A 24255-nucleotide genomic window follows, 5' to 3' on the forward strand; every position below is an offset into this window, starting at 1 on the left:
TGGAATACTTAAAGAAGCTATCCTTGCTGTTACCCATAGCAAAATACTTTACCGTAGAACAGCCTCTTACTTCAAAAGAACGCTGTAAAGATATTGGCACGTGGCAGGAGGACTTTTCCTTCCACATCTTCAGGAAGAAAGGCAACGTTTTGCAGATGTTTGCTTGACGTTTTTGCAGACAGCTCCGCTATCCTGACTGAGGCAGTCTTTATTAAGGAGGACATAATGCATTCACACGAGTAGCTTTGCTACTTTCGCTTTTTAGATTTTACATAGAGTTCACACCCCTGCGTCAGGCTAGCTGATCTGATCCACGTGGGAGGCACAGAGGGCCTGGAGGCACCACTCTGCGTCTGGATAGCTATGGGAATCCTCTTCCTATTAGGGAGCAGTGGCTCCACATCCTGCGCACAGTGAATGGCCCATGCATTGAAAACGATAGGCTTTCCCTTTACCTACAATAATAATACAATAATATTACAATAATATTTGTGAATTACAATAATATTTGTGAATCCCAAACCACCTGGTCTGCAATAGGAATGAAAAACAGAAGGAAAGAGGACAAGAAGGAAAAGAAGGAAAAGAAGGAGGGAAGGAGAAGCAGTGTGCCAAAAAACTCTGAGGATGCGTTTCATATTATCCCAAACATAGCAGGCTTTTTCAGGGGCTATCCTCTTAAGCACAGTTACCTCTGACTGCATTCATTTGCTAATACGCTTTGTTTTTAATGAGGGCTGACACTGACCTGTATTTACAGTTCTCACGTTTGTACAAAATATTGTTTTCCATATGACTGATACAAAATATGATGTGCTTATACAGCGGCTTAAAAAACATAAGCACTCTTGTCAGTCAGCAAAGACCTTTAAAAATAGGTAAATGGTTCCTTTAGTCAGGTTAAATATTGAGGCAGCCTCTGTTTTGAATTCACATTGAACAAAAAGATTGCTTTAGAAGGAGGGGCAGCCTGCAGACATCTCTCCATAACAAAGACTGAAGCTGTGTCGCACGCAGTCCATCAGTGTAGAAGATGAGTTAAGGTGTGAGTTGGTGTCATGATCAGTTATGAGGACTTTTAAGCAGTTACTGTATTTACACTGAAAGAGAGTATATATAAAGGGACACTTTGATGTAAGCCATTGACCTAAGTGTGAAGCTTGGCTATAGGACTGGAACCTAGATCTTGGTGGGAGCTCAGCAAAGTGTTCTAGACTCAAGCGTCAGCTACTGCAGAAGAACATAGAAACCACTCTGCAGCCAAACCACAACAAAAGATAGCTGTATAGTGAGATATTTCTCTGTATCTCCAAATAAATTCAATATTTTCTTAAGATTTGTAATAAACTCTTTCTTTTTTTAACTTAATGCCTGTCAAGTGTTAAGAATGACTTGAGGGTGTTTGCCAAACTTCAGGTAAAACTTTTCCTGGTAAATGAAGAATGGGCATATGTTGTCCTGCCATCATCATGGCAAACATCCCACCCAAGTTCTGCCACCAGGGAAGTTTGCAAGGATACCCTTTCGCTGCAGGTGTTGCTGGTCATACAAGGTGCTCGTCAGGAAAAAAGAGTCTGCCTTTGGCAAATACTAGCCAGCATCTCACTGGGCATATAGCAAGCAGCACAGCAGGAGGAAGGTCTAACAGTTGAACAACCATTCAGACTTGTGTCAGACTACGTAGATATTTAAGCAGAAGCATGGAACAGGAGACTAATTCTGTGACATTTCTAATGTAGGGTGAGTTATAATATTAGAAAAACCTGTGGGCAGAAGGAAGACTGGATATTCAGAGAAAAGTAAATTTGTATCAACAGCAGTCACAGAGCTTTCAGTCAGCTGTTAGAGACTTCAGTTTCTCTGGTAGTTGAGGATATAAATACTTGCCTTTGAATGCTCCATTTGGCTATCAAGTAACATGATACTGAAGTCTTCCTTAACAGGAGTGTTATCCTATATATGCACACTCTTAAGTAGCATAAAACATTCTTGCAGTCAGTTCCTTGAAAATGCATTAACCTTCCATGTAAAACATGCACTCATGGCTACATAAAGAAATATACACGTTTTTCAGAGATGTCTCATTACATACACACATTTTCAGAAAATCCAGACTAATCCTCACAATTATCATCCGCAACATAGTGACTGCACCAATCCAGGGGACCAGCAGGCTGATGTAGCCAAGAGAAGGGCCCTGACCCCACACTCCTTAAGGGAGCGCAATGTATTCTCCCAGCCATGCCACATCCTCGGGTTCTTCCCTTCCTTCAGGGCAACGCACATCTTCCAGACTATTCGAAGAAGTAGTCATCCGAGGAAGTCTGATGACTGCATTCCAACAGCTTATGCCGAGGGAAATATTCTGTATTGCTGCCGTGCTTCCCGTGGTATCTGCACCGTGGCACACCTGCTCTAGGACTCTAATACTGCATGAAAGAAACATTGGCAGCCTTATTCCAAATGAGGAAAAAGCCCTATATTTAGACATTGTCAGAATCTAACACTAAAAATGTGTCGTAAACACATGCTACCGTGAAAAACAGGAAGGTGCTCTTCTGTGCTTGCATACTTTTACAGTTGGTAATTTTTATATCAGTAAGTAATCACACATAAAGCTTTATCGTGAATCAATACTTCCCCCAAAGGATTTTTTCCCATTAAAGAATGTGCGTTCTAATCCAGACAGAAAACTCTAAGTAAGGATTGATCGAATGGAAATGGAACGGAAAATCTAAAAACATGTCTTCTTTAGGGTTCAGCTACAAATAAGCCTTGACCCTTTGGCTGCAAACTTATCATCACAAATTGCTCCATGAGACAAGTAAGCTAACAGAGCTTCTAAACTCGTAGAAATGATGATGGATATGACTGTCAATAGGTTTGCACTTCTCTAAAAAATAGGTAGCTTACTTCCTCAGTAATGGGTGACAGGAAAACACAGTATTCCCAAGGGTATGTCCAATTGTGATCCAAAACTAGCTCTTTTCCATTTTGTTTTGTGCAATAACTGGCTTCTGTAGCATACAAATACTTTCAAAGGTCCCCTATATATGCAGACTTTAATGATTAACCGGTGATTGCTAGTCTATTTTTTCAACGAGCTGTCATATCCTATTTGAACGCAAGGCTGTTTCGTACAACCGGACTAATAAAGGGATGCAGGAGGCATGTATTAAGAAAATAAACACATGTATTTTGTCTATGAGCTCAAAATCTCCCAGGCATCACCTCTAAAGCATGCTATACACTTATATAAGTCTATTTGTTAATTGAAGTATTATTTTAGCATAATTCACTACTATTTTGGCAAAGTGTGACATTTACAATGCATTGCTTCTCTATTTTGTGCTTTGAACTGAATGCTTGGATTTCCAATAATGGGAATGCTGCTAAAATTATGCTATTAAAGTCTCTTGGAAAAAGAGGTAAGCTTCACGAGCTCTTGATTTAATTATCACAGTAGAGTTATACAACATTTTCGTAAGGGACTGCAGGGAAATAAGACTTTCTCTGTGCATCGGTGCCTTGATATATTTTGATTCACTGCACCAAACAGTAACAGTGTTTGTTTAGCATCCAGAGTACAAAATAGTAAAAAGAAAGGTCACGTTTTAAAATTTTCACTGCGTGACTGTGAGTCACTGTAGATTTGCTAGATGTCTAGCTTTTAATCATTTAAATCCTTTCACACTGAATTTCCTAAAGATTTTCATACAGGTTTTTCAGCCATAACTAAAGGGAGATTGACTTCCAGAGGGACTCCGGCATCAACTGAAAAGCAAACTGTCTGGCATTCACTAATTAATACTGAAAGACTGGGAAACTTTTTCACCTAAGTTCACTTTATGACTAACCCGCTGCTTTCTACACAAAGAAAGGCAGCTTTTTCGTTCCATTTTATGATTTTTTTCTCACGTCAAGTTGTTTAAATGATAAAGATGAATCAATCTTCCTTAACATAAAAAAAATCTTTTTTTATATACATATATATACATACAGCTGGAAGTGCTATATACTGACTTCATGCATATAGAAATATACAGTGTCACTGCTGTTAAGAAAGCCTATCAAAAATCTTAAAAGGGTAACCAAAAGCTATTTTATTCTCCTTTCTGAAATGCAGTATATACAACATTATAACTATTTGAATGTTTTGGTGGACAGCCACAGATCTCTTATTACTAAACTGACATGCATGTTTATATCTAAGAAGATACCAAGATTTGCCAACACTCTTACAGAGCTGGAAATTGCTTTTTCCTTTTCTTCCCCACATGGAGATCAGAAAATCTACCAAATCCTTCGTCAGTAGCTAGGGATTCCTGGAAACAAGGAGGCCGTGAAGACTCTGAACACCTCCTCGTGTTGCTGAGAGCAGTGCACTGGCAAAAGAAAATATACCCGTGTGCCACAGATATCAGGACATGATAGAAGGTAACAAAATGTCACACAATACTTTCTATGTCTGTTAACATGACTCTCAAGCACGATTAAGATTATGGTTACTGAGTATTATCATGTGTTGGGGAAAGAGATCTGAAGAAAAGCTATGCAACACCCTAGAATATTTTCACCATACGTGCAAGCACAGTTTCCCTCTATTGCTAGAATGTTTTTTCACCTGATCTTGCTGGAAGAAACTAGAATTTAAGGCCTGCCCTACATTTCCTGCATAGGAGTTACAGACATGAGTAGCTGTGGAAATTTCATATAGCACAAGAATAGGGGGCATCTTATCAGTAAGAAAAGAAAAAAGTCTATCCCATAAACCTCCTGAAGAAAAGAAGTTCATACCAAGCGGGATATGTCTACTGTTCTCAATCTCTTAGATATTAATAGTGATGTGAGTGATTTTACATCTGTCCCCTGTGAAAACGTTCTAGCAAAATCACACAATCTACTCACATGATAATCATTCAGGACGCCTTTAAAAAAAGGCCAATGATTCAGCCAGGGGAAGAGGAATACATTTTCTCTTACCCTGAAAAACAATTTCTTTAAGTCAATTGTAAGATCTCACTTCTTGCTAGTATGGGAAAAGACACTACTGGGAAGTAAATTTTGTTTTGGATAATTTTCTGATCTCCATCACAAATGGAGTTGAAAACAACACACCTTAAAAATAAAGATCTGTTTCTTATTTCTTACTCTTGTGTGCATGAATTAAGATTGCCAACACCAAGCTCAAAAATATTCATGTAGTACAGATGCTAAATACATTCAGCTTTCACAAGATTCCACAAAAAAGATCAGTAGCTTTTCACCTACAATATTCCTTATGTTTTTGGTTTTTTTTACATATACATGTTTTGCATGCAAAAACTCAGAAATGCTAGAATTCAAAATGCACGTATTGGACAATCATTTATCCTATTATTATTAACGCAAACACATTTTGCATTATGCCTCAATTCTTGCATGTGCAAGTGTTTTAGTAAAAAACAGACTGGATTTGCAAAAACTTTAGTTCAATACTTTTTACGTGTAATTTTCAAGGTATATAAGGTAGGGTGAACGTTCGTTATTATAGCATGGTATCAACCAATGTGGACAGTTCTTTACAGTATGCATTGCTGTATCATAATTGAATTCTTTCATCTTCACTGGTGCATACTTTAATTCAGAGAACATTTTCCAGACTATTTTGTTTGCTACCTAGAATATCCAATAAGATACATTTCCTTTAAAAGCACCATGCAGATCAGCTCTAGCAGCTTATGTTCTGCATCAGAATTCCTTGAACACAAACATGCAAAGGCTTCTGCAGCCAAAACATTTTGCTTGAATAGTGGAAAATCGCAATTAGATATTCAAAGCCATAAATACGAACACTGTAGCTGGAATTATCTATTATATTATTTATGTTACCTTAGACATCGAGTAGAACTGCTTGATGATGAGTATTACTTACTGAAGCACAGAACCAGAAGAGAGACGTTCTAACAGGTGCTTTCCCACTAAGCTGAATATAAACCCGTGCTAAGTATCTGTAAGGCTACACCAACACGCTTTCAAACTTGTACATTTGAAGGTGTGATTTAGGAAAGATACTATCAGTGTTACCACTGAAAATCTGAATTATACAGGGAGGGAGAGAGAGAGAGTCCTTTGCTTTATGTCAGTGCTACATGTGCCCCTATTCCTTATCACAAGAGTCTAGCAATTAGAATGTATCTTTTTCCTGAAACTTTATCAACCCAGTAAATTAAAGAGGCTTTCTCTTTCTTGTGCTTAAGTATCAGTTATCTGTGTTTGCAGTAAGAGAGTCCAAAATATCACCTGCGAAGTGGAAGATGGAGGAAGCAAGGACAGAGAGACATCATGGGCTCAACTGAAAGCACGAAAAATCTGTAGAAGGTCCCCTTGCAGCACAAAGGCTGTAAAGACTCCTAGAAAACAATCCCCGAGGCAGTGGGGGCTCCAACAGACCCCAATGGCCCTGACCACCTTGCCTAGGACCCCCACCCACCCCATGTCAGCTCAGGACAGGCACCCTCAGCTCCCAGCTTGTGCCTCTCATGCAGCTGCTCCGCTGCTGTTGCTCCCTGACGAAAGTAAATATCTTGCAAGAAGGGGTTCATTAGACATTTCTATTCACTTAGTGCTCTCTGCTTATTTTATGACTATAGCATTTGTTTTTAAGAGGTCCAAAATGGCAGAAAGATACACCTTCAACAGTCAATATTTTAAATTTTCTCTTCCAGTGTGTGCCTGCTTCATGTGCAGACCATTTATCCAGTGTAACTATTGCCTTAATAAAAGAATGATTACAGAACAGTGTGAAATCGAGGGGTAATCTACAAATACATAGCATTGTAAGTAGCCTCAGCCTTGTTTTAGCTTGAAAAATCTGCCCCACTAAACTCTATAGGATTAGCCTCAATTCTAGTTCTTCAGACATCTCTCATACAACTTACTAGAGCCTAGCCTCCGTACCTAGGATTAAGTAACCTGAACTGTTATTCGCAACACTGATTTAAAAAATATACTCATAAATACTGCTAACCACAGGCTAACAGAATATACCAGACTAAGACTCTAAAATGGACAACACTTATCCTGTATCTCGCTGTATCCAAGACATTCCCCATGACTTTGATCCACTAAAGTATCCATATATGATATTAACTTTGAGGGTGAACAACTTACTGCCTTTTATGAAACACTTTTCAGGTATGTATTTAATAGGGAATCTTTCCTTCTCTCTGCCTGCTATGACATGCACCGTGTGCTGGGTGATCTTCTTGGACTACTGCTACAAGAGCATCACAGAAGCCCATAATTCAAAGGTAAGGTCTGCTTAACTGGGCAAAGTTGTTTTTTTGTCTCTCCAAAATTTCTACTACACTTTCTGCTAAAAATATGCTCAGCTTGCAAATTAAAAAGATATCTTCTGATTTGCCAAGTCTGCCTACTCAGTTGGAGACCTGGGAGCCTGGAAATCAATTTTTTTCCCTCACCATCAGTACCAGCATTCACATTTTACAAACTAATTTAGCCCTTCAGGGAAGGGAGAACGTGCTTGGCTGGAGCCCCATTCACAATAGCCCTTTGCTCTAGCGGCTTTGAAGAGCAGAGTGTGGCCTGGTGGAAGAGCGCTCCGCTAAGCCTTGCATACATGTCGTGCAAGTCTCTGGCAATAACTTCCTGCATAACCTCGAGCAAATCACTTAAACCCTCTAAGTCTTTATTTCCTCTTCAGTAAAATCGAAAGACTGATACTTTGCATTATGTAGTACTCTGTATTGAAGCCTGTGAACAAACTTCTGTACTTTGTAAAGCACTAAGATCTATTAACAATAAGCATTCCATACAAGGTTGGTATTACTATTATTATTATTAACCCTACAGTAGAGTGAGCTAGACTTCATTGCCTTCTTAACACTGCTGAAGTGCTGTAAGAGAGACAAGTTCAGCAGAGCTGGTAGCGCAGTTTGGTTTCATACCAGGTCTTTGGTCAAAAATCTTCAATACTGATGATTTTTAGCATTCCTGAAGCAGTTAGGATAACAATCATCTAGGAACAGATTCATACCAGGGAGTGCCTTCATAGTTTCTGTCTCCGGTCCCAGAAAAGGCTTTGAGTAGGTTCAAAACACTTGGCTGAGGTTTTCAACAGCTTATTGTAATGTTCGTAGTGCAGCTTCACACTTAATTATTTCTGTGCGGAAGGAGACTCTCCACAGTTTATCTGCTTGGCCTTTTCTCTCCATTCCTGCTCAGACTTTAGAAAAAAAGTAACTAAAAATGGATAAGACTGTATCATCTGCACTCAACCAGTGGTGGTAAAACATGGCACCTGCATTCGGTGGCGAGACGGGTATTTCTGAAACATTCTCACCTCTGGGGAAGTTAAGGGTGGAAGGTACCTTTAAAATTTCCTGTGGTTACTTAAAGACGTTTGTCTATAAGAAAAAAGAGGGCTCTGTTTCTGATAATAACTTTGTCAGAGCTATACAGCGTCACACGTTAGTGAAGATGCTGGTTTCCAGTAAGACATGCACTCCTTTGTATAATTTCTATGCTAATAAAGCCCAGAAATGGGAATAAAGGCATGTTAGTAAAATAGCATATCTACAGGAAGCCTAATGGTGCTGAGCAGTCTCCAAGATAGGATTTTCCTTTCTTTTTCAGTCTTGTCCTTATTATTTCTGGTATTTGGTTAATTTATGCATCCAATTTCAGGAACTACTCTGAGATAATAATAAAGACAAAACAGAAACCCTTGTATCAACAAACATAATGTGATGGTGCTACAGAAATAAGGCCTAGTTCATTTTTTCTGTTTATCTCACACTATTTTCTTTGCAACTCCCTGCACTGCCTTTGATTTATTTTTATCTCCATCCTTTTGCTTACCATTCTTGGATAATTTCAAAGGCTTTTTTCAGTCTTTTTAAACTTTCAGTCACGACTTGAATTTTCAGAGCCAACCTTTTGAGACTAAAATCTTTTCTGACCCTATGAAAAGCTTATTCGAAAAATCTAAGGGAATAACTACCATCTTATCAGTCTGATTAAACAAACACTTCAGATTACCCTCATTAAATTTTCTTCCGATCTCTCCCTAAAAACACATGATGACTGGAATAAGGTTGCAGTGGGTCCCATCCTTTATGCCCATCACAGCTGAGATGGATAGACCCTGCCTCAGATCTGGCTGAAACAGCCAAAGCCAGCACCAGGTCAAATGTTATGGCAAATATACAGAAACACAAAGAATATGAATATCGCATGATTGCACAGGACCACACAAAAGCAGTCCTGAGCCCTTTTTCCTCTATGCCTCCGGAATTTGTTTCATTGCTTGGGAGGATATATCACCCTGAAAAGGTGTTGGAAGCTGGGAAGGCACCAGTTCTCTGAGACACTGTCCCATGCCAGATCTGCACGTGTCCCATTTCAAACATCAAAAATATTTAATGCTGATACTTCGTGCATTCACTTCAACTTTCTGCTGCGCAATGAAGTCAGGCTATAAAGAAAGTATAAATGGGGTGTTAATGGAAACAAGTTTTCTCAAAGGGTCATGCTGCTAACGGACAAAGAAGTGCCCAGGCAGGGCAGCAGCAGCAAAGAAAGGCATGAGTTTTCCCAGCAGATCCTAGCCCATCCATATGTTCTCTGTAGTGGAAGATATTTACACTGGGCACATGGTATTCTTCCTATAGCCGACATTTGAAAGCAAATAAAGAAACCAACAATCCAATTTCCAAGTTAAAAAAAAAAAAAAAGAGAAAGAAGAAAAACTGACTGAATGCAGTTTTACTTCCTAAATGGATCAGCTAAACTTATCTAGGGATTTTGTAACTTTAAATAACTAGTAGGACTGTATCATTTTTCCTTTAAAAAAATACAGCTGTGATTTTACTCTTCAAATCAACATTAACAGGGCCCAAATTGTACCACTTACAAAATAACCTTAGGTATGGAAATTACATCAAAGCTTCCAGGGCATTTTGCAAATGCTCATACTGCAAACCAGACATTCATGTTGAGAATTTGATCCTTCAGCACTAAAATCATTGCTTTTTCTGAACCGTCTGCAACTGTATAGTAATAACACTTGATTCATATAATTAGAATCATATTATAATTAAAGATCCTCCTGTATGATTTCTGCACACAGGATCCGATTTAAGTTCCGTGAGAAACTCTCTTCTAACATTAGTGGGCTGCAAAACAGGCCCACAGTGTTTCAGACTGAGGGAGCTCCGAAAAGGGACTGTGAACTGAACAACAAGCGTCAGTATCATTCATTTAGAGCCTAAATGGCAGCGAAAGCAAATGTGAAGGCTACTAAGTGATTGCAAAGGAATATGGCATACAAGGAGGAATGAGCTGCTAAAAGCAAAGCTGTTTTTTTACTTATTTTTTTCTCTCTTGCCTAACCAAATGCATGCAGGCAGTTTTAATATCCAAGGGGATAAGCCAGTTTCATGGTTCTCCGAACCCCAGCTCAAGGACTTTGGGTACTTGGGTTGGGGACAGCAGAATCTGAACTAAAGGATGAGCATTCAGTCCTGTTATTACCGTTATTACCACTTCTTAAACACGCAAACCTCACAACAACCAGGATGCTTTGGAACTGTGTTCCTGGTTATTTGAATCCCATGCACAAAAACCGACCGAGCAGGTTTTTACTCAGGCTGTTTCAGTTTGTCAGTGGCAAACCACTCATACTGCTGCAACTTGACTGATAAAAGCAGGAATTTAAATCTGATCCCCTCTCCCTCCAAAAAGGTATCAATTTTTCTGCAAAGAAGAAGAAATATTTAGCGTCAATCAAAAACCAAGAGAAACTAGAAAGTCCTGCTGTAATGTTACTATTTAAAAAAAAAATGCGTAGACCGTAACATTGACTTCATTTAAAGAGCTAAGAAGGAAGCAAGAAAACCTTTTTCTTTTTTATATAGGATGCCGCGGCCACCTTTCAAAGAGGCAGACAACGAGCACTACCACTAAGCCACAGAGCTTTGGTATTTTGCTCTTACTGTATACCAGCAACAAATCAGTTCTGGTTAGGACAGAAGAAAAAAAGAGAAGCAGCTTCCAGGGAGCTCCGAGGTCTTCTACGGGAAGGCCGCAGATGGTGCCGCTTCTACCATGTTAACTCCATTCAAGGCTGTGCTTCCTGGTTGGGGTTAGCCATCAAAGAGAAAAGTCATTCTGTAAATTCACTCTCTACTTGCAGAGATCTGCTAAAATCATGCACGTCCTGCTCATGCGCTGGAGGGAGTACTACAGTGCAAAATAAAAGGGCGCAATAAGAGCATGTAACACAATAATTCTGTTAATCCTTGAGCACATACCTAACTTTCAGCATAGGAGTAGTCTCAATTATTTCAACGAGAATATTCCTGTAAGCAGTGTCAGGCAGAAATGTTTGCAGAACTGAAGCCTCCACTTCGTGATGTATTCAAACAGCTTCACAAAAGATGTCAGTTTGCCTCATCAGATGTAAAAAGCTGTTATCCCCCCCGCCAAGACATGAAAGCGTTAAAATGTTAAAGAAATAATTGCAGCTAGGCATTATACTCTTTAGATAGATACTTTGCTATAACCTTAATTATTTAATACGCTCTTTCATTGAAATATTATTTGCCTGGCTTAGGGTGCTCCTTTTAAGTGAAGTTCTTTCTCCTCCTATTTCTCAGATGATATCTTTGTACCTGTTTTTAATACTACATTTACACAGGTCTTGTCTATGCCACTGTCTTGTTTTTAAGACTGGTTATCTCTTTTGGATATGCTGTATATGGGGTTATAAATTATGCCATAGTGTTTCAGGTTTATTTAGTTTTAATCGCTGAAAGTCAGGGTTTTAAACTCATCAATACTTACAAGAAAACTTGACCACAGGTTATTTAAAGGCAGATGTATATTTGCCTCCTATCATGACTGTTCATTGTGCTCTTAATTAATCGTAACAAAAACTAAGTATCTCTGCAATTACTCAGTTAAACTCATCGGCAGACATTTATCATCGGAAACAAATGGATTTCACTGAAACATTTAACTACTGTTACATTACATAGTTTTATACGTTTTATTATATGTGTTTGTTTTTCTGACAACGTGATCATCTATAATCACTCTCTATAGTAATCTATTCCTCTATGGGGAAAATACTGAACTCCTGAATGACTTCTATCACTGCAAATCATTTCATTTTTCTCCATTAATCCCTAATTTGTTAAACTGTTCGGCAGTAGGGTCAAATAAAACATCAGTACCTCCCTGTTTCATGTCTCCTAATTTGGCCACGGCCAAAGTCTAATCTGCTACGCAATTAATTTTTTGTTTTTGTGAAGAATTTTTTCCAGCAAAAAAAGAAATACACAATGAAATCCATGGAAATCCAGGGAAAATAAAGACTACAGAAAGGGCCAGTAGTTTTACGGCTGAAAATAATTCTGTCGCAACAGATCATGATAATCAGATCACAGTTCCTGTAGATTATAATCCTTCATCCATTTTTAAGCACCACAGTAACATTGCCCATTTAAAAAACGGTCAATATATGAATACAAAAGATGGGGACAGCAGTAAAGCCTAGCAAAAAAATTAATGACCACCAGCATCAGTGAGCAAAATGTCACTTTTCTCTTTTGCAATTCTTATTTTGTAAACCCCTGTGGATTCGGAAAAGAGAAACTTATGGAAAGAGTGTCATAAATACATTACGTACTTGTCATATATTGCCTGTAAGAACCTTGATGCTTTTACTTCAAGAGATTCCACTATCAATTATACCAAACTGCCCAGGAGTGACAGTTTACCCTGCCCCACAAATCATTTTCATGTTTTGAATGGGAACTAATGAGAAAATAGTAACCCAGTGCACATTTACACGCAAAATGAGAAAAGCTTTGCTGGTTAACAACAAATCTAATTTTGGTGTCATTTAACTAATGGCATATGGAATGCTCTGCAAGGCATATGGTACTAATTAAATATGGTACAAGTCCCCCAGATAGTCAATATAGCCATGAGGTATCTAAGGAATGTTTCCCTTCAGTGTACATTATCTATGTATCGATTTGATGGTCTGAATGCATAAAAGCCCTGGAACGAACAATGTTTAATGATGTGGGAACTGCACTTCTATTCTTATCTATGTGAACGCTGGCGTTGCTGAGGAAAATTCTGAGATACTTAATGAACAGGCAAATTATGAACTAAAGGGGATTGGTTTATTTTCATTCATACATTAGCCATTGATTTTGATATTGCTTTTTAACCTTTGTTTTGACATTTGCAGCACAGGTTTGTGACTCAACAGGCCAGAGACCAGTATGTTGAAGATATCACCCTATTTTGAATAGAAATGACAAACAGCAAGTTTCCATGAATTCCAACGACATGAAAAAAACCCTAAAGTGTAAGTTGTATAACGCTAACGATTCATTTTAAAAAGTCTAACATAATATTACCTACAAATATGGTTTCAAAATGGACACCAGCTGCACTAAGGGGTTAATTATTAACTTTAAATATAAGTCCACTTGTATTTAGCTTTCTCTTCTCCACTCACACATTTTGGCTTGCTCTAGCATACAGAGGGCCAACCAGTGAAAAATTAACTCAAGAAAATGAGTACTGTGCTTGCTCTGCTTCATAAGTATCACTTCAGGTAAAACAAACAGCAGCAGTGAATTCTCACAGTCATTATCTGCCTGCTTACAACGTCCTAAGCAAAACACAAAATAAAAAGAGCTGAATTTCCTGAGCTAATGAGAGAATGGTAAATGACCTTCTGTTAACCAGAATATCGCCGTGCAAAAGAACGACTGTCTCAGAACCACTGTATCTAGCATCAGTGGGTCATTTTTTTTCATCAAGACACTCCTTGAGCCGCTACAGAGCAGCAGTTTGTGCTCTGAAGGGCAGTGCTGACTCTCTGCTGTAGTTCCAGCAAATTTCCAGCTAGTAAAAAGATAGTACCTTTTGAGTAGAGCTTCGAACTGTCCGACTTACTCAATCTGCCACCACTTGCAAAATCTACCATCACCACTAACAGAAAGAAATGAAAACTGCTTCCTGCCTAGTGCACCAACTGTTAAATATGCACTCGGTTTCTCATAAGGAGACTTGAGAGAAATTCGGGAGAGTTAAGCAACAAGGCTGTCACCCAGTTTAAGGCATCCTGATATAAACTTCATGCTGCGACTTTTATCCCCAAAATAGGACGAGAAGAATAGATCTAAAATCTTGTTCATCGTCTGCTACAAAACAGTTTGACACTTAAGATACAGGAGCCACCAGGCAAATAAAACATGGTGACTTAAGAATGAATTCTGGACGATAATGTTATTTTTACACTTACTGCACACTAGGCTGGAAGGTGTAACCAGAATCTTACCTGACTACAAAAACACTGCACATACCCTGTTCTCAGAGGCTTGAATTTTACAGTTCATTTCAAAACACTTTCAAAATGCATGCAGAAATATTACCCTGGAAACTTTAGATTTGCTACTCTTGACATGCAGTGAACTGAAAAGAGCAATAACATTTAAGGTGGCTGAATCCCTGTTATGTAAAACAAGCTGCATTTTCCTGCTCTACCCACAACAGTATTTCTATTTGTGGAACAAGATAAGAATTGCGCTCTGTGCCTTACTGCTGTAAGATTTCAAATATAAATTCACTTTAAAAACACCCATGTCTTTAAAGATATTTTCAAACTGAAATATCGTGCATGATAAACAGGTCTTCACACACCAAGGTGTCTTTCTTTCCTCCTGTAGATTGCACCAGACATATTGAAAACCTATGTATCTGAGATATACACAGTATACCAGATAACACTGAAAACCTAAATTTAGAAGAAGGAAAAAAAAAACAACAAGTAAGGAAACCAGCTTTTAGCTTAAAAATAGTATTTTTACATAGCTGTAAAACATTATCTGCCCAATAGCCTGTTTGCAGGTTTGCTCTAATATAACAAATTAACACTGCTTTCCAACCCTGCCTTTCTGCATTTACATACCATGCATTATGCACAGAAAAAGGAGCATACAAATAGAGATCCTTTCAGCCTGCCTAGCCTGTCACCGAAACCAGCGGAGAATTTTTCATTGATAAAAACAGAGAATGGAAGAAATCAGACCAACCTTCACAATGTACGTCACACCAGGTCCCAGGATCTTCTCACTCGAGTGCAGCCATCCTCGAGAGGGTTTATTGACAAAGCTGCTACTTTGATTCCAGTCTTCACCTCCCGGGTGCATTTCCTCTGACCGTGTTTTTTTCCCCATACTCATCTTGCTCACGTCCTGCTGAGAACACGAAGTGGCAGAGACAAGGTTACATGTGTTGTCTGAAGCCCCTGCTGCCGAGCTAGAAGCACTCGAGCTTCCCTGCAACTTGGAGACAGCAAGCTCCTTTACTGCAGAGGAGAGGTTTTTGATACCCAAAAGGCTGCCTGTGTTAGAGAGTTTCAAGTGGGACACTTTATGGATGAGGGTGCACAGGGTGGTGGGTCCATCTTCTTGGTCCTTGCGGAGAACCTCTGGCGAGACCAGGTAGGAAGGTGCTGTTGAAGTCGTAGCAACTGCTGAAACCTTGCTGTTCATGGACAAATTGTGAATAAGATCATCAACTGATGTCACCGAATCATTCCTGAAGCGGTTATACTTGGTACGTTGAAGCATGCCCTTCTATCTGGTTTCCTGCATATGTTCTGGCAAATCTGATGCCAACGCAGGAGATGCCTGCGCTAACATAGCAGGCGATTCATAACAACACGGACGGACAACGAGATTTTAGGGTAAAAAAGCAAAGAGTTACAAGGAAGAACAAAAATACATATATTTTTAAGAAATTTCTTATGGTTCCACGTTAAGGTTGGGTGAAGTAACAGTTTTCTATGACAGAGATCCCAGTCCTGCTTAGAGCTGCCAACTCGCTCACAGCAAAAGCATGACTCACACAAATGAGAAGGACCCTTTTCAACAAAAGGCTCAGTGAACACTGCAAATCACTTCCTGTAGCAAAAAAAAAAAAAAGAAGGAAAAAAAAAACCATCCACCCACTTACAGCACACTAGCACCAATCAATTCTCAAATTTCCTTTTCCTATCTTCTCAAACAGATATTTCCTTCCAACCTTTCATTTTTTCCCCCCTCTTTTGGTACCAAAGGCAATTACCTCTAAAACTGAATTAATATCCTTTAAAAAACACCACACTCTATTCTTCTGTTTAAACGTTCTTCCACCTCACATATTTGTGAATTTATGAAGGAGACACAATTAGATATCAAATATCTGGATAATATTTACACATACACATTCCTCTTCCCCTCCCACTCCCCCCTCAGCAAAATATAGATACCTTTAAGGTTTTCAGAACACCTTAATGCACACAAGTGTTTTAAAAACAGATGACAGAACTAAAGAATATGCACATTTTCTTCCACAAAAGCAGCCTAACAGACTTAACAAGTGCCTTTGTGCCAATGCTGTTTCTCACGGAAACTATTACATCCAATTTTCGATACAGAAACAAATCCTTCTCCCCAGTTACTCCACAGCAACCTTCTTTTTCTCATGCAGAATTACATAAAGTACCTATGTGTGACGAAAAGTATTTTTCTGAGGTCCGACAACAGGCTTAAGAGATGTATTTTCTTTCACCACTGATACTCACTCCAAAGAAAGCTGTGAAATGGATCTTCAATTCAGTGGAATATTTGGTTTAATTCTGAAAAATTGAGAAATACTAGGAGAATATTAAAAAGTCCATGTAGTAGCAAACTGACGTCCTGCAGGGAAAAATAAAAAATGCACCAGCTCTTATTAAGCATAAATGTCAGCCACAAACACTCGATCTGAGGAGCAGCAAAACATGAACAAACTGGGTATTTCATTTCTCCTACATTTTGTCTGAAAAATACAAAATGTATATAGCATTGTGAAATACAATGCCCATCACAAGAGCCATATGGCTCCTTTCTATAAATTGATCTTCCTTGCAAAATATCTTTTGGATGCAGGACAATACACTGCATTGTAAACAAATTCAGATCAAAGAAGTTGCACAGTGCAAAGTTTTTTGTTTTTTTTTAAACAAATGACTAACTGCAGCACATTTAAAGGAAAAATCCAGTGGTATTCCCTCCCTCTCCCATGACTAAAGGCTGCAGTATATAAAGTGCAAATACACTAAAACAGCTTAAATACAGGTATTTAGTTAGTATATTTATGACACATTAAATTAAGCCAGCACCTCTTATCCCAGCAGTGATGAATAATGGCAATGTCCTAGTCAGTGTAAAAGCAGGTTTCTAGTGATCTGCGGAATAGCCTTTCATCACCACACTGCAAACCTGCTACAGCATCCACACAGCATTCATTCCTCTCTTCATCCTCCTAGCATAGCAACCGCAAATATACACACCATCGCTTATTTTTACTTGTCTCTACTGCCCAGAAAACCCTATCGCTCCCAAACGGGTCTCTTCGTTAGAAGCGGCTAGCGAAACTGCAAAATGTGAATGAGATTCTGTGCGTGTGAATGAAAGGGCTGGCTAGCATCCCCACATTTCTGTGAATGAAGCGAGGCCTCGCAGCCTCTGCCAGGCAATCCCTTGGGTGCTAACCAGCCCAGCCAATACCAGCCGGCTTTGATGACTCATTCAGCAAAGGCCTGCTAAATAGTGGAAGATCCCATTCCCATCACGGGCGGCAGCTTTTTCTGCAGCAACGCCAGCAAACCAAGCCAGCGGCACAGCGGCCGGCGACAGACCGCGCAGCCCCCGGGAAAGCTAAGGGGGCTGCCGGGGAAACGCGAGGGGTGTCTAACGGGGCAGCAAGCGAGAAAAACCACGGAGGCAACTCTGGGTTGCTCCCCGGTGCGTTCATTCAGCTGGTTCATTTACATCCAGGATGGGAACATGAATGTGCACATTTTGTTTGATGTTTGACTGCTCTGTATGCCTACCAGCAGATTCACAGATTTTACAGATTTGCATTCAGAGAGCTCTGATGCAAAAGAACTGCTTGAAAAAATGTGGGTACTTATTTGCCCCATTAGCACAGTGGATATTTAAAAATAGCAGGATCATCAATGCAGTGAAAGAGAGGCACAGGGAAAGCTAGAGGGTTAAAAGCTTCTCAGTGCACCAGCAGAAGGACTAATTTCTGACGCTCCTTTCCTGGCCCTAGAAATGCTACCAAGGTGTCCGATATCTTGAGCGCCTCTGAAAATCTGACAGTAGCTGTTGTAACAGAGTGGTAGCTGCTAAATTCCTGAATGCTTGAAATCTGCTGCTCATTTCAGTGTCTGATTAGAAATGGGTCTCCTTTCCGAATCTGGCCCTAAACTGACAGAAGTGGTCATTTGAAAATTTAGCCTTTTCTAGCTCTTGGACAAGATAAAAACTTCGCCCTACAGGCAGCAGGTCCAAATCCAACTCCAGGAAATAGGGAGCAAAATTAAGAGGTGTTGTAATAGCCATAAATTGCAATTAAAATTAGGATATAGTTACTTCCTCTCTTTGAATCTTTCCCTCTCTTTCAATGCCAGAGCGTTCAAAGGTCTCTGTGGATGTTTCCAATAACACTGTGGTAGCTTGCATGCATCCTGTGCCACGCTAGCCTTAAACTACTGAGCCTAGTTACTACTATTAGTAAGAGTTTGTCATAGCACTATTAACAGTAAGACATTCAATCTGCTATTTCCCTCCTATACCTCTCCCTGCATACTGCCCCTAATTCTCTCCTCTGTCCTGTCAGCATCATCTCCCACCCTAGTCTTTCTAACCCTCTTCAGGTTCCTCCCCAGCCATAAGCATTCCCCCTGAGCTGTACTGCTGCAACTACACTAGGTCAGCTAGTAAAGTGTATCCAAGCTAAAAACAAACCTTTTTTTCCCCCCTTCTTTGCAGGGATGCAAGCCCGACACACTGCCGCCATGAGTAATAAACGTTAAGGGAATAACGAGTCTGTGGTTGACTGGGTAACAGAACGGCAGGTAGAAATTCAGTGTTGATAAACGCAAAATAATACACAATCCTAACAATGCATGCACAATGAGGAGATACACGCTGTCTGACGCAGCACAGCAGGTCTTCTGAAGTATTAGTGATTTTGGCACCTTTGACTATGCCCCCCTTTTTGGAACTTTCCTCCACTGGTCTTTCAATTCTGCCTTCTTACGGCTTCTCCCCTCACCTGACTCATTTAGTGTCTCCTGTGACAGTTCTTCCTTTTTCCTCTCCGCGTAGCTCTCAAAGGCTTATCCTTAGCTGCCCCCTTTTTTTCCTTCTGCACTGTAACTACCTCTGCAGCCTGTATTTCAGAAAAAAGGAATTTTTGTTACCAGCAAAAGGGAGAAAAAGACAGATATCGGGGTGGCAGATTAGAGAAAGGAAAGAGGAGAAATAAAATGTCGGTCTCCACTTAGGGTAAGGGTCAAAAGGATAGATTGCTGATAACCATGAAGGTAGAAGGCAATGTCAACACACAAGCTAAACTGGATAACATTTTGAGATCAACATAAAAAGTAAGAAGCTCTCCTGAATGTGGAAAAAGTGGTTTTAGAGCACCGTATTTAGAGAAATATTAACACATGATCACAATCAGAGAAAAAGATCTAATTCTGTTCGGTAAATGGTACTGTAGACAGTACCTTGGTAAATATGTAACTATAATATTTTGTTACATATGTACTGTAAACAACTAAGTGCTTAGGAACGGTTAAAAAGAGCTTTAAGGCTATCTGCATTTCAACAGCTCCTGCTCAGGGGTAGTACTATTGCTGTTGGACTAAACTGGACTTTAAAAAAAAATGTGCATGAGAAGACAATGATTCTGGAAGAAAATATTCCAAACAGATTCAGGTTTAGCAAAATTAGAAGGAACGGGGAAAACGTCAGACAACCTTAAGTACGGATGTCGCTATTGGTTCCACTGAGAACATACGAAAAGCAGTCACTGGGCCATCGTAGTCGAATTACCTTTTTACAACAGGACATAAACAACTAGTATTACCATGATTACTCTGTCAGGTAGATAGGATATTCTTCACACTGTCACCTGATAAAGACACAGTGATTAATGCTCTGTTTTGGCAAATTGTCTCGCAGAATTTTCAGTATCAAAATGGTCAATTCCTCGCATAGAAAGGCAGTATTTCGACAGCACAAAGGCCTCTAATATCCTGCTGGGACATAACTTCACTTGATTAGTTAATCAAGAAGGGAAAATACCACCCCTCTTTGCATGAGCTAGATATTTCCCAGAAATCTTTTACCTACCTATTAATCAGGCCTAATCCTGCTTTACTTATGTGACAACCTCAGCTGATATGGTTACAGACAAGCCAAAAAACCACTGCGACAAACCAGAAAGCATTATGACCTAATCTTCTTAAGAAGGTATGTAGCTATTTTAAGTAAAGACAAATTTGGGATAATTTTGACGTAGCTATTCTCTTTGTACGTACTTGATGTATCGTATTCTGTCTTCCTCTTCCTCTGATACACCTGCACACAGTGTTCGGTTTCAGGCCTTGATACCTTTCTGGAGGGAGAGGGGATCAGATTTAAATTCCTGCTTTTATCAGTCAAGTTGCAGCAGTATGAGTGGTTTGCCACTGACAAACTGAAACAGCCTGAGTAAAAACCTGCTCGGTCGGTTTTTGTGCATGGGATTCAAATAACCAGGAACACAGTTCCAAAGCATCCTGGTTGTTGTGAGGTTTGCGTGTTTAAGAAGTGGTAATAACGGTAATAACAGGACTGAATGCTCATCCTTTAGTTCAGATTCTGCTGTCCCCAACCCAAGTACCCAAAGTCAGACCTCAGTGCCTATAAAGCTAATACGGCATTACTATCCTATGCAAAGAAAACATAGGACAGTGTTTTCTCCTCCCCTCCCCGCCAGGACTGTAGCCCTTCCCTTGCAAAAAAAAGTGCGCTTTAACACCATTTTAACAAATTCTAGTTATTTCAGTGAAAAATTGCTGCAAATTTCCCTCATCTCCCTTTCGTTCTCACCCCATCTCTCTCCCGCGAGCACAGTTTTGCTGTTTCCGTGGCAACCTTATTGCTAAGGGTGGGCCCCGCCAGCACATGGGAGCATTATCCGCAGCTTTGCAAGTTATTCCTCCGGAAAACCACACTGGTGGAAATATTAGTGCTTAAAATCAGCGAAGATTAATCATGAATGATCAGCTTCTTAATCTGCAGCGGTGAAAACCTGTAAAAGCGTGCACAAATTTCTGTGGAGCTGCTCAGATTTTAAGGCAGAAGCTGACCCTGCACCAGCAGGCTGTTTTTCTGGTACTTGAAAACACTGAAACAATTTTGTCTAGAGACACTTTCATCCTGTGAAATACGGCATGAAAAATTTGGGAGGAAATGAAACTTGTAACTCCTTGTACTCCATTAGTGGCTCCTGTGGGCCTACTGTTAAAAGTCAACATTTTATAAAAGTTCAGGGTAAAGATGGATCTGAACTGATAACCTGAAACGGAACATGACACTAAGCTCTTGCCCAGGCAGGATCAGACATGGAAGCACTTTAAAATGCGCAAACCAGCCCTAAATCAACTTTGTAGCATGGGACCTGCTCTTAACGAAAAACCAAATTTTTGTAGTAAATTCTTCCTTTCGCTACACTAACCCCTGAGGTGAGAAAGAAAAGCAGCAGCAATATAAAAGGGCTGTGTTTTCTAAGTACAGCTCACAGCTCTGCCATGTCTGCGTGCACTGCCCCCACCCGCCCTGGTCCTTTGTAGGACCCCACACCCAAGTGCCGCTCGAACGGCTGGGTATTTTCCCCCTCCCTAACAAGACCTGTAGATCCTGTGCCCTTTCCATTACTGTTTTTATAAATACTATTTTTCTTACTGCCAGCTGAGCCCATTTCTGTGAGTCTTTTGCTGTCCCATCGGTTTTTTGGGGTTTTTTTTCCCCCCCAACTCTTCCTTTTTCTGGTCAGGGCTGCTCAAGTTGCTATCCAAGCAATTTACCGTGCAACTAAGTGGAGTGTTTTACGTGAAGTGACCTACTTAAATCTGAGCAGCTTCCCTAATTTAACCATGGTAGAGACACAAGAAGCTCAGCAGCAATTGCTTCAAGCCAGTATTCCTCTCAAGCGACTGCAGGAAAATAGCTTGCGGAGATATGGACTTGAGGGGCCACGAGCTACCGCTCATCCTTCCTCTGTGCCAGGAGCCACAATCCAGCTGAAGCTTCACACTGGACAGGGGTTCTGCTTTCCCCTCAAATATTTCCCAGTCTTGTTTTCTTCCATTTCCACACACTGTTGCACAAGTGACAAACCGTACTATATAAATTACAGAATAACACACCATAATCTTCTCTCTGGCCCTGTGACGCACTCGTCCTGATGGAAATGACAGTTCTCCTGGGCATATACGTATTGATGTCCAAGTTTCTCTCCCTGCTGTAACTGTAGGAGATGGGCCAGGTGAACAAAGACTGAGAATGAGGATGTGACTTATGGATGAGGACACGGAAGCTGTCATTCTTCTACCATGAAACTTAGAAGCCAGAAGGCAAGAGAGCAATTAAAACCCAACAGTATAAAATTTGCTGGTGCTAATAACAAAAGTCCGTCTCTGAAACAGAGACAAATGAGAAATTCAGATAAATGTTTAATCTGTCCAAGGCAGAATTTTTTATTTTGAAAGAATTTAATTAGCAAATTTCAAGATTTGGAGGGGAACGTAGACAGCAACCTAGTTCATTGACAAATTATGCAAGGATGCTGTTGGCGGTCTGCTTATTGTTGAGGAACCAGGCAATTATGTGTTAGTCAGACCTACATCTTTTTGTTTGTAATTTATGAGATGCATTTAATAATTCAGTTGTTCTCTTTCCTACTTTGTAATAAGGTGTCTGTTTTTGTTCTATTTTCGTTTGCTTTCTTTTTCTTCTGTTTATAGCCTGTTTTCCTATGAACAGTTTGAAGGTTGCTTAAAAAAAAACTGTACGTGAAGTTTCCACTAGTTTTCCACTAGTTTCCCACTACTTTCAGTGGAAGCAGAATTTAATTGCAGATTTCTTAATTCAAATGCAAGTTTGGCAATTTTAATTGTTTCTGACTTTTTAATAAGATTTCCTAGGTAACCTTATAAAAATGTATAAAACAAACTATGAGGTGTAAGTTATTAAAATAACTACCGCTTGGAATGGCTACTTTAATAGTGGCCATTCAAAAAGTATTTGTATGTTTTTATGAACGTCTAAATAGTGTTGACATCTTTACAAACACATGAAGAATAGTATATTATATACACAGTATTCATCCAAATATGTTTTACCACCACTAGAAGATTTAAATCCAGTACCCACTCCTTCTTAGGATTGCTGAATACTGGTGAGAAGAACAACAATGAGAAGGATGATGACAATAATATCAGAACTAGACATATGTATTTTACAGCACTAACATAACTTCCCTAGGAGTTTCTCTGTATAGGCAGGCCCTAACATTTATAGAAACTCTTGTTTGCTGCATTGGCATCACATAGAGAACTGTGCAGTGCTCTTGCTATAGCTTTTTGAATGAACTGTAACTGTACTTTGTCTTAGTAGACAGCAGTCCATCAGAAGTATTGACCTTTCCTAAATCCATATGTTCTCCTCCTCTTATTGAAAGGGTATAATCCAAATGATGAGAAGAGAAAAGCAATAGATAGCATAAATGGGCATCTTTGTCTTATGCTGCACATCAGACAGAAATTCTGAACGCATGGGTAGATATTTGGTAGCAGCAGCAAGAATTGCTCAGGCTGCCCCTGCCCTCCTACTTTGCATCAACTTTGCTGTGGTGGCATAAGATGTTTATGCCATGGCACAGAGAACCAATAACTCAGAAAAAAATGGTCATTTTTTTCCGCCAGATCAGTTCTAGGCTCCGATTCGCTGAATAAAACATTGAACTGAACTGATTACCGATCACCACTTCTTCTGAAAGAATCCTGAAAATTCCTGAGTAGATGATAAATACTAACAGTACAGGGTTATTCGCAATAGTATTCTTCCAAGTGAATTCAGAACATGTGAGACTTCTGTATTATTGGTAAAGCTTCTTGGTGTGAGTCACTGTACGTGTTTGACGGGTGTCCAGGTCAGAGGAGCTCTCCCAGAAGTGTGTGAAGGGGAAAAAAGGTGCAACTGCTGGGGTTTGCGGAGAAATGAGTAGTCTGACTCTAGGGTCGCACCGTGCTCACTGCGACCTGTTGGGCTCTAGGGAAGCACCAGAGAAACGCCA

General features: G+C 39.8%; 1 protein-coding gene across 9 annotated transcripts in view; it reads right to left on the reverse strand.

The window, feature by feature from the left end:
* LOC104150288 (SHC-transforming protein 3) overlaps positions 1-24255 on the reverse strand; it is a 79122-nt gene that overhangs the window by 44989 nt on the left and 9878 nt on the right. The window contains exons 1-4 of one of the 9 annotated variants that reach the window (XM_068927369.1): positions 17408-17559; positions 16658-16772; positions 15422-15576; positions 15123-15284 (exon numbers count right to left, since the gene is read on the reverse strand). In XM_068927369.1, the coding sequence (XP_068783470.1) occupies positions 15123-15272 (150 nt within the window). In that variant the 5' untranslated portion in view covers positions 15273-15284; positions 15422-15576; positions 16658-16772; positions 17408-17559. The other 8 variants (XM_068927368.1, XM_009684462.2, XM_009684456.2 and 5 more) reach the window with 8 other exon arrangements.

The sequence above is a fragment of the Struthio camelus genome, chromosome Z (genome assembly GCF_040807025.1).
Source record: "Struthio camelus isolate bStrCam1 chromosome Z, bStrCam1.hap1, whole genome shotgun sequence".
NCBI lineage: Eukaryota > Metazoa > Chordata > Aves > Struthioniformes > Struthionidae > Struthio > Struthio camelus.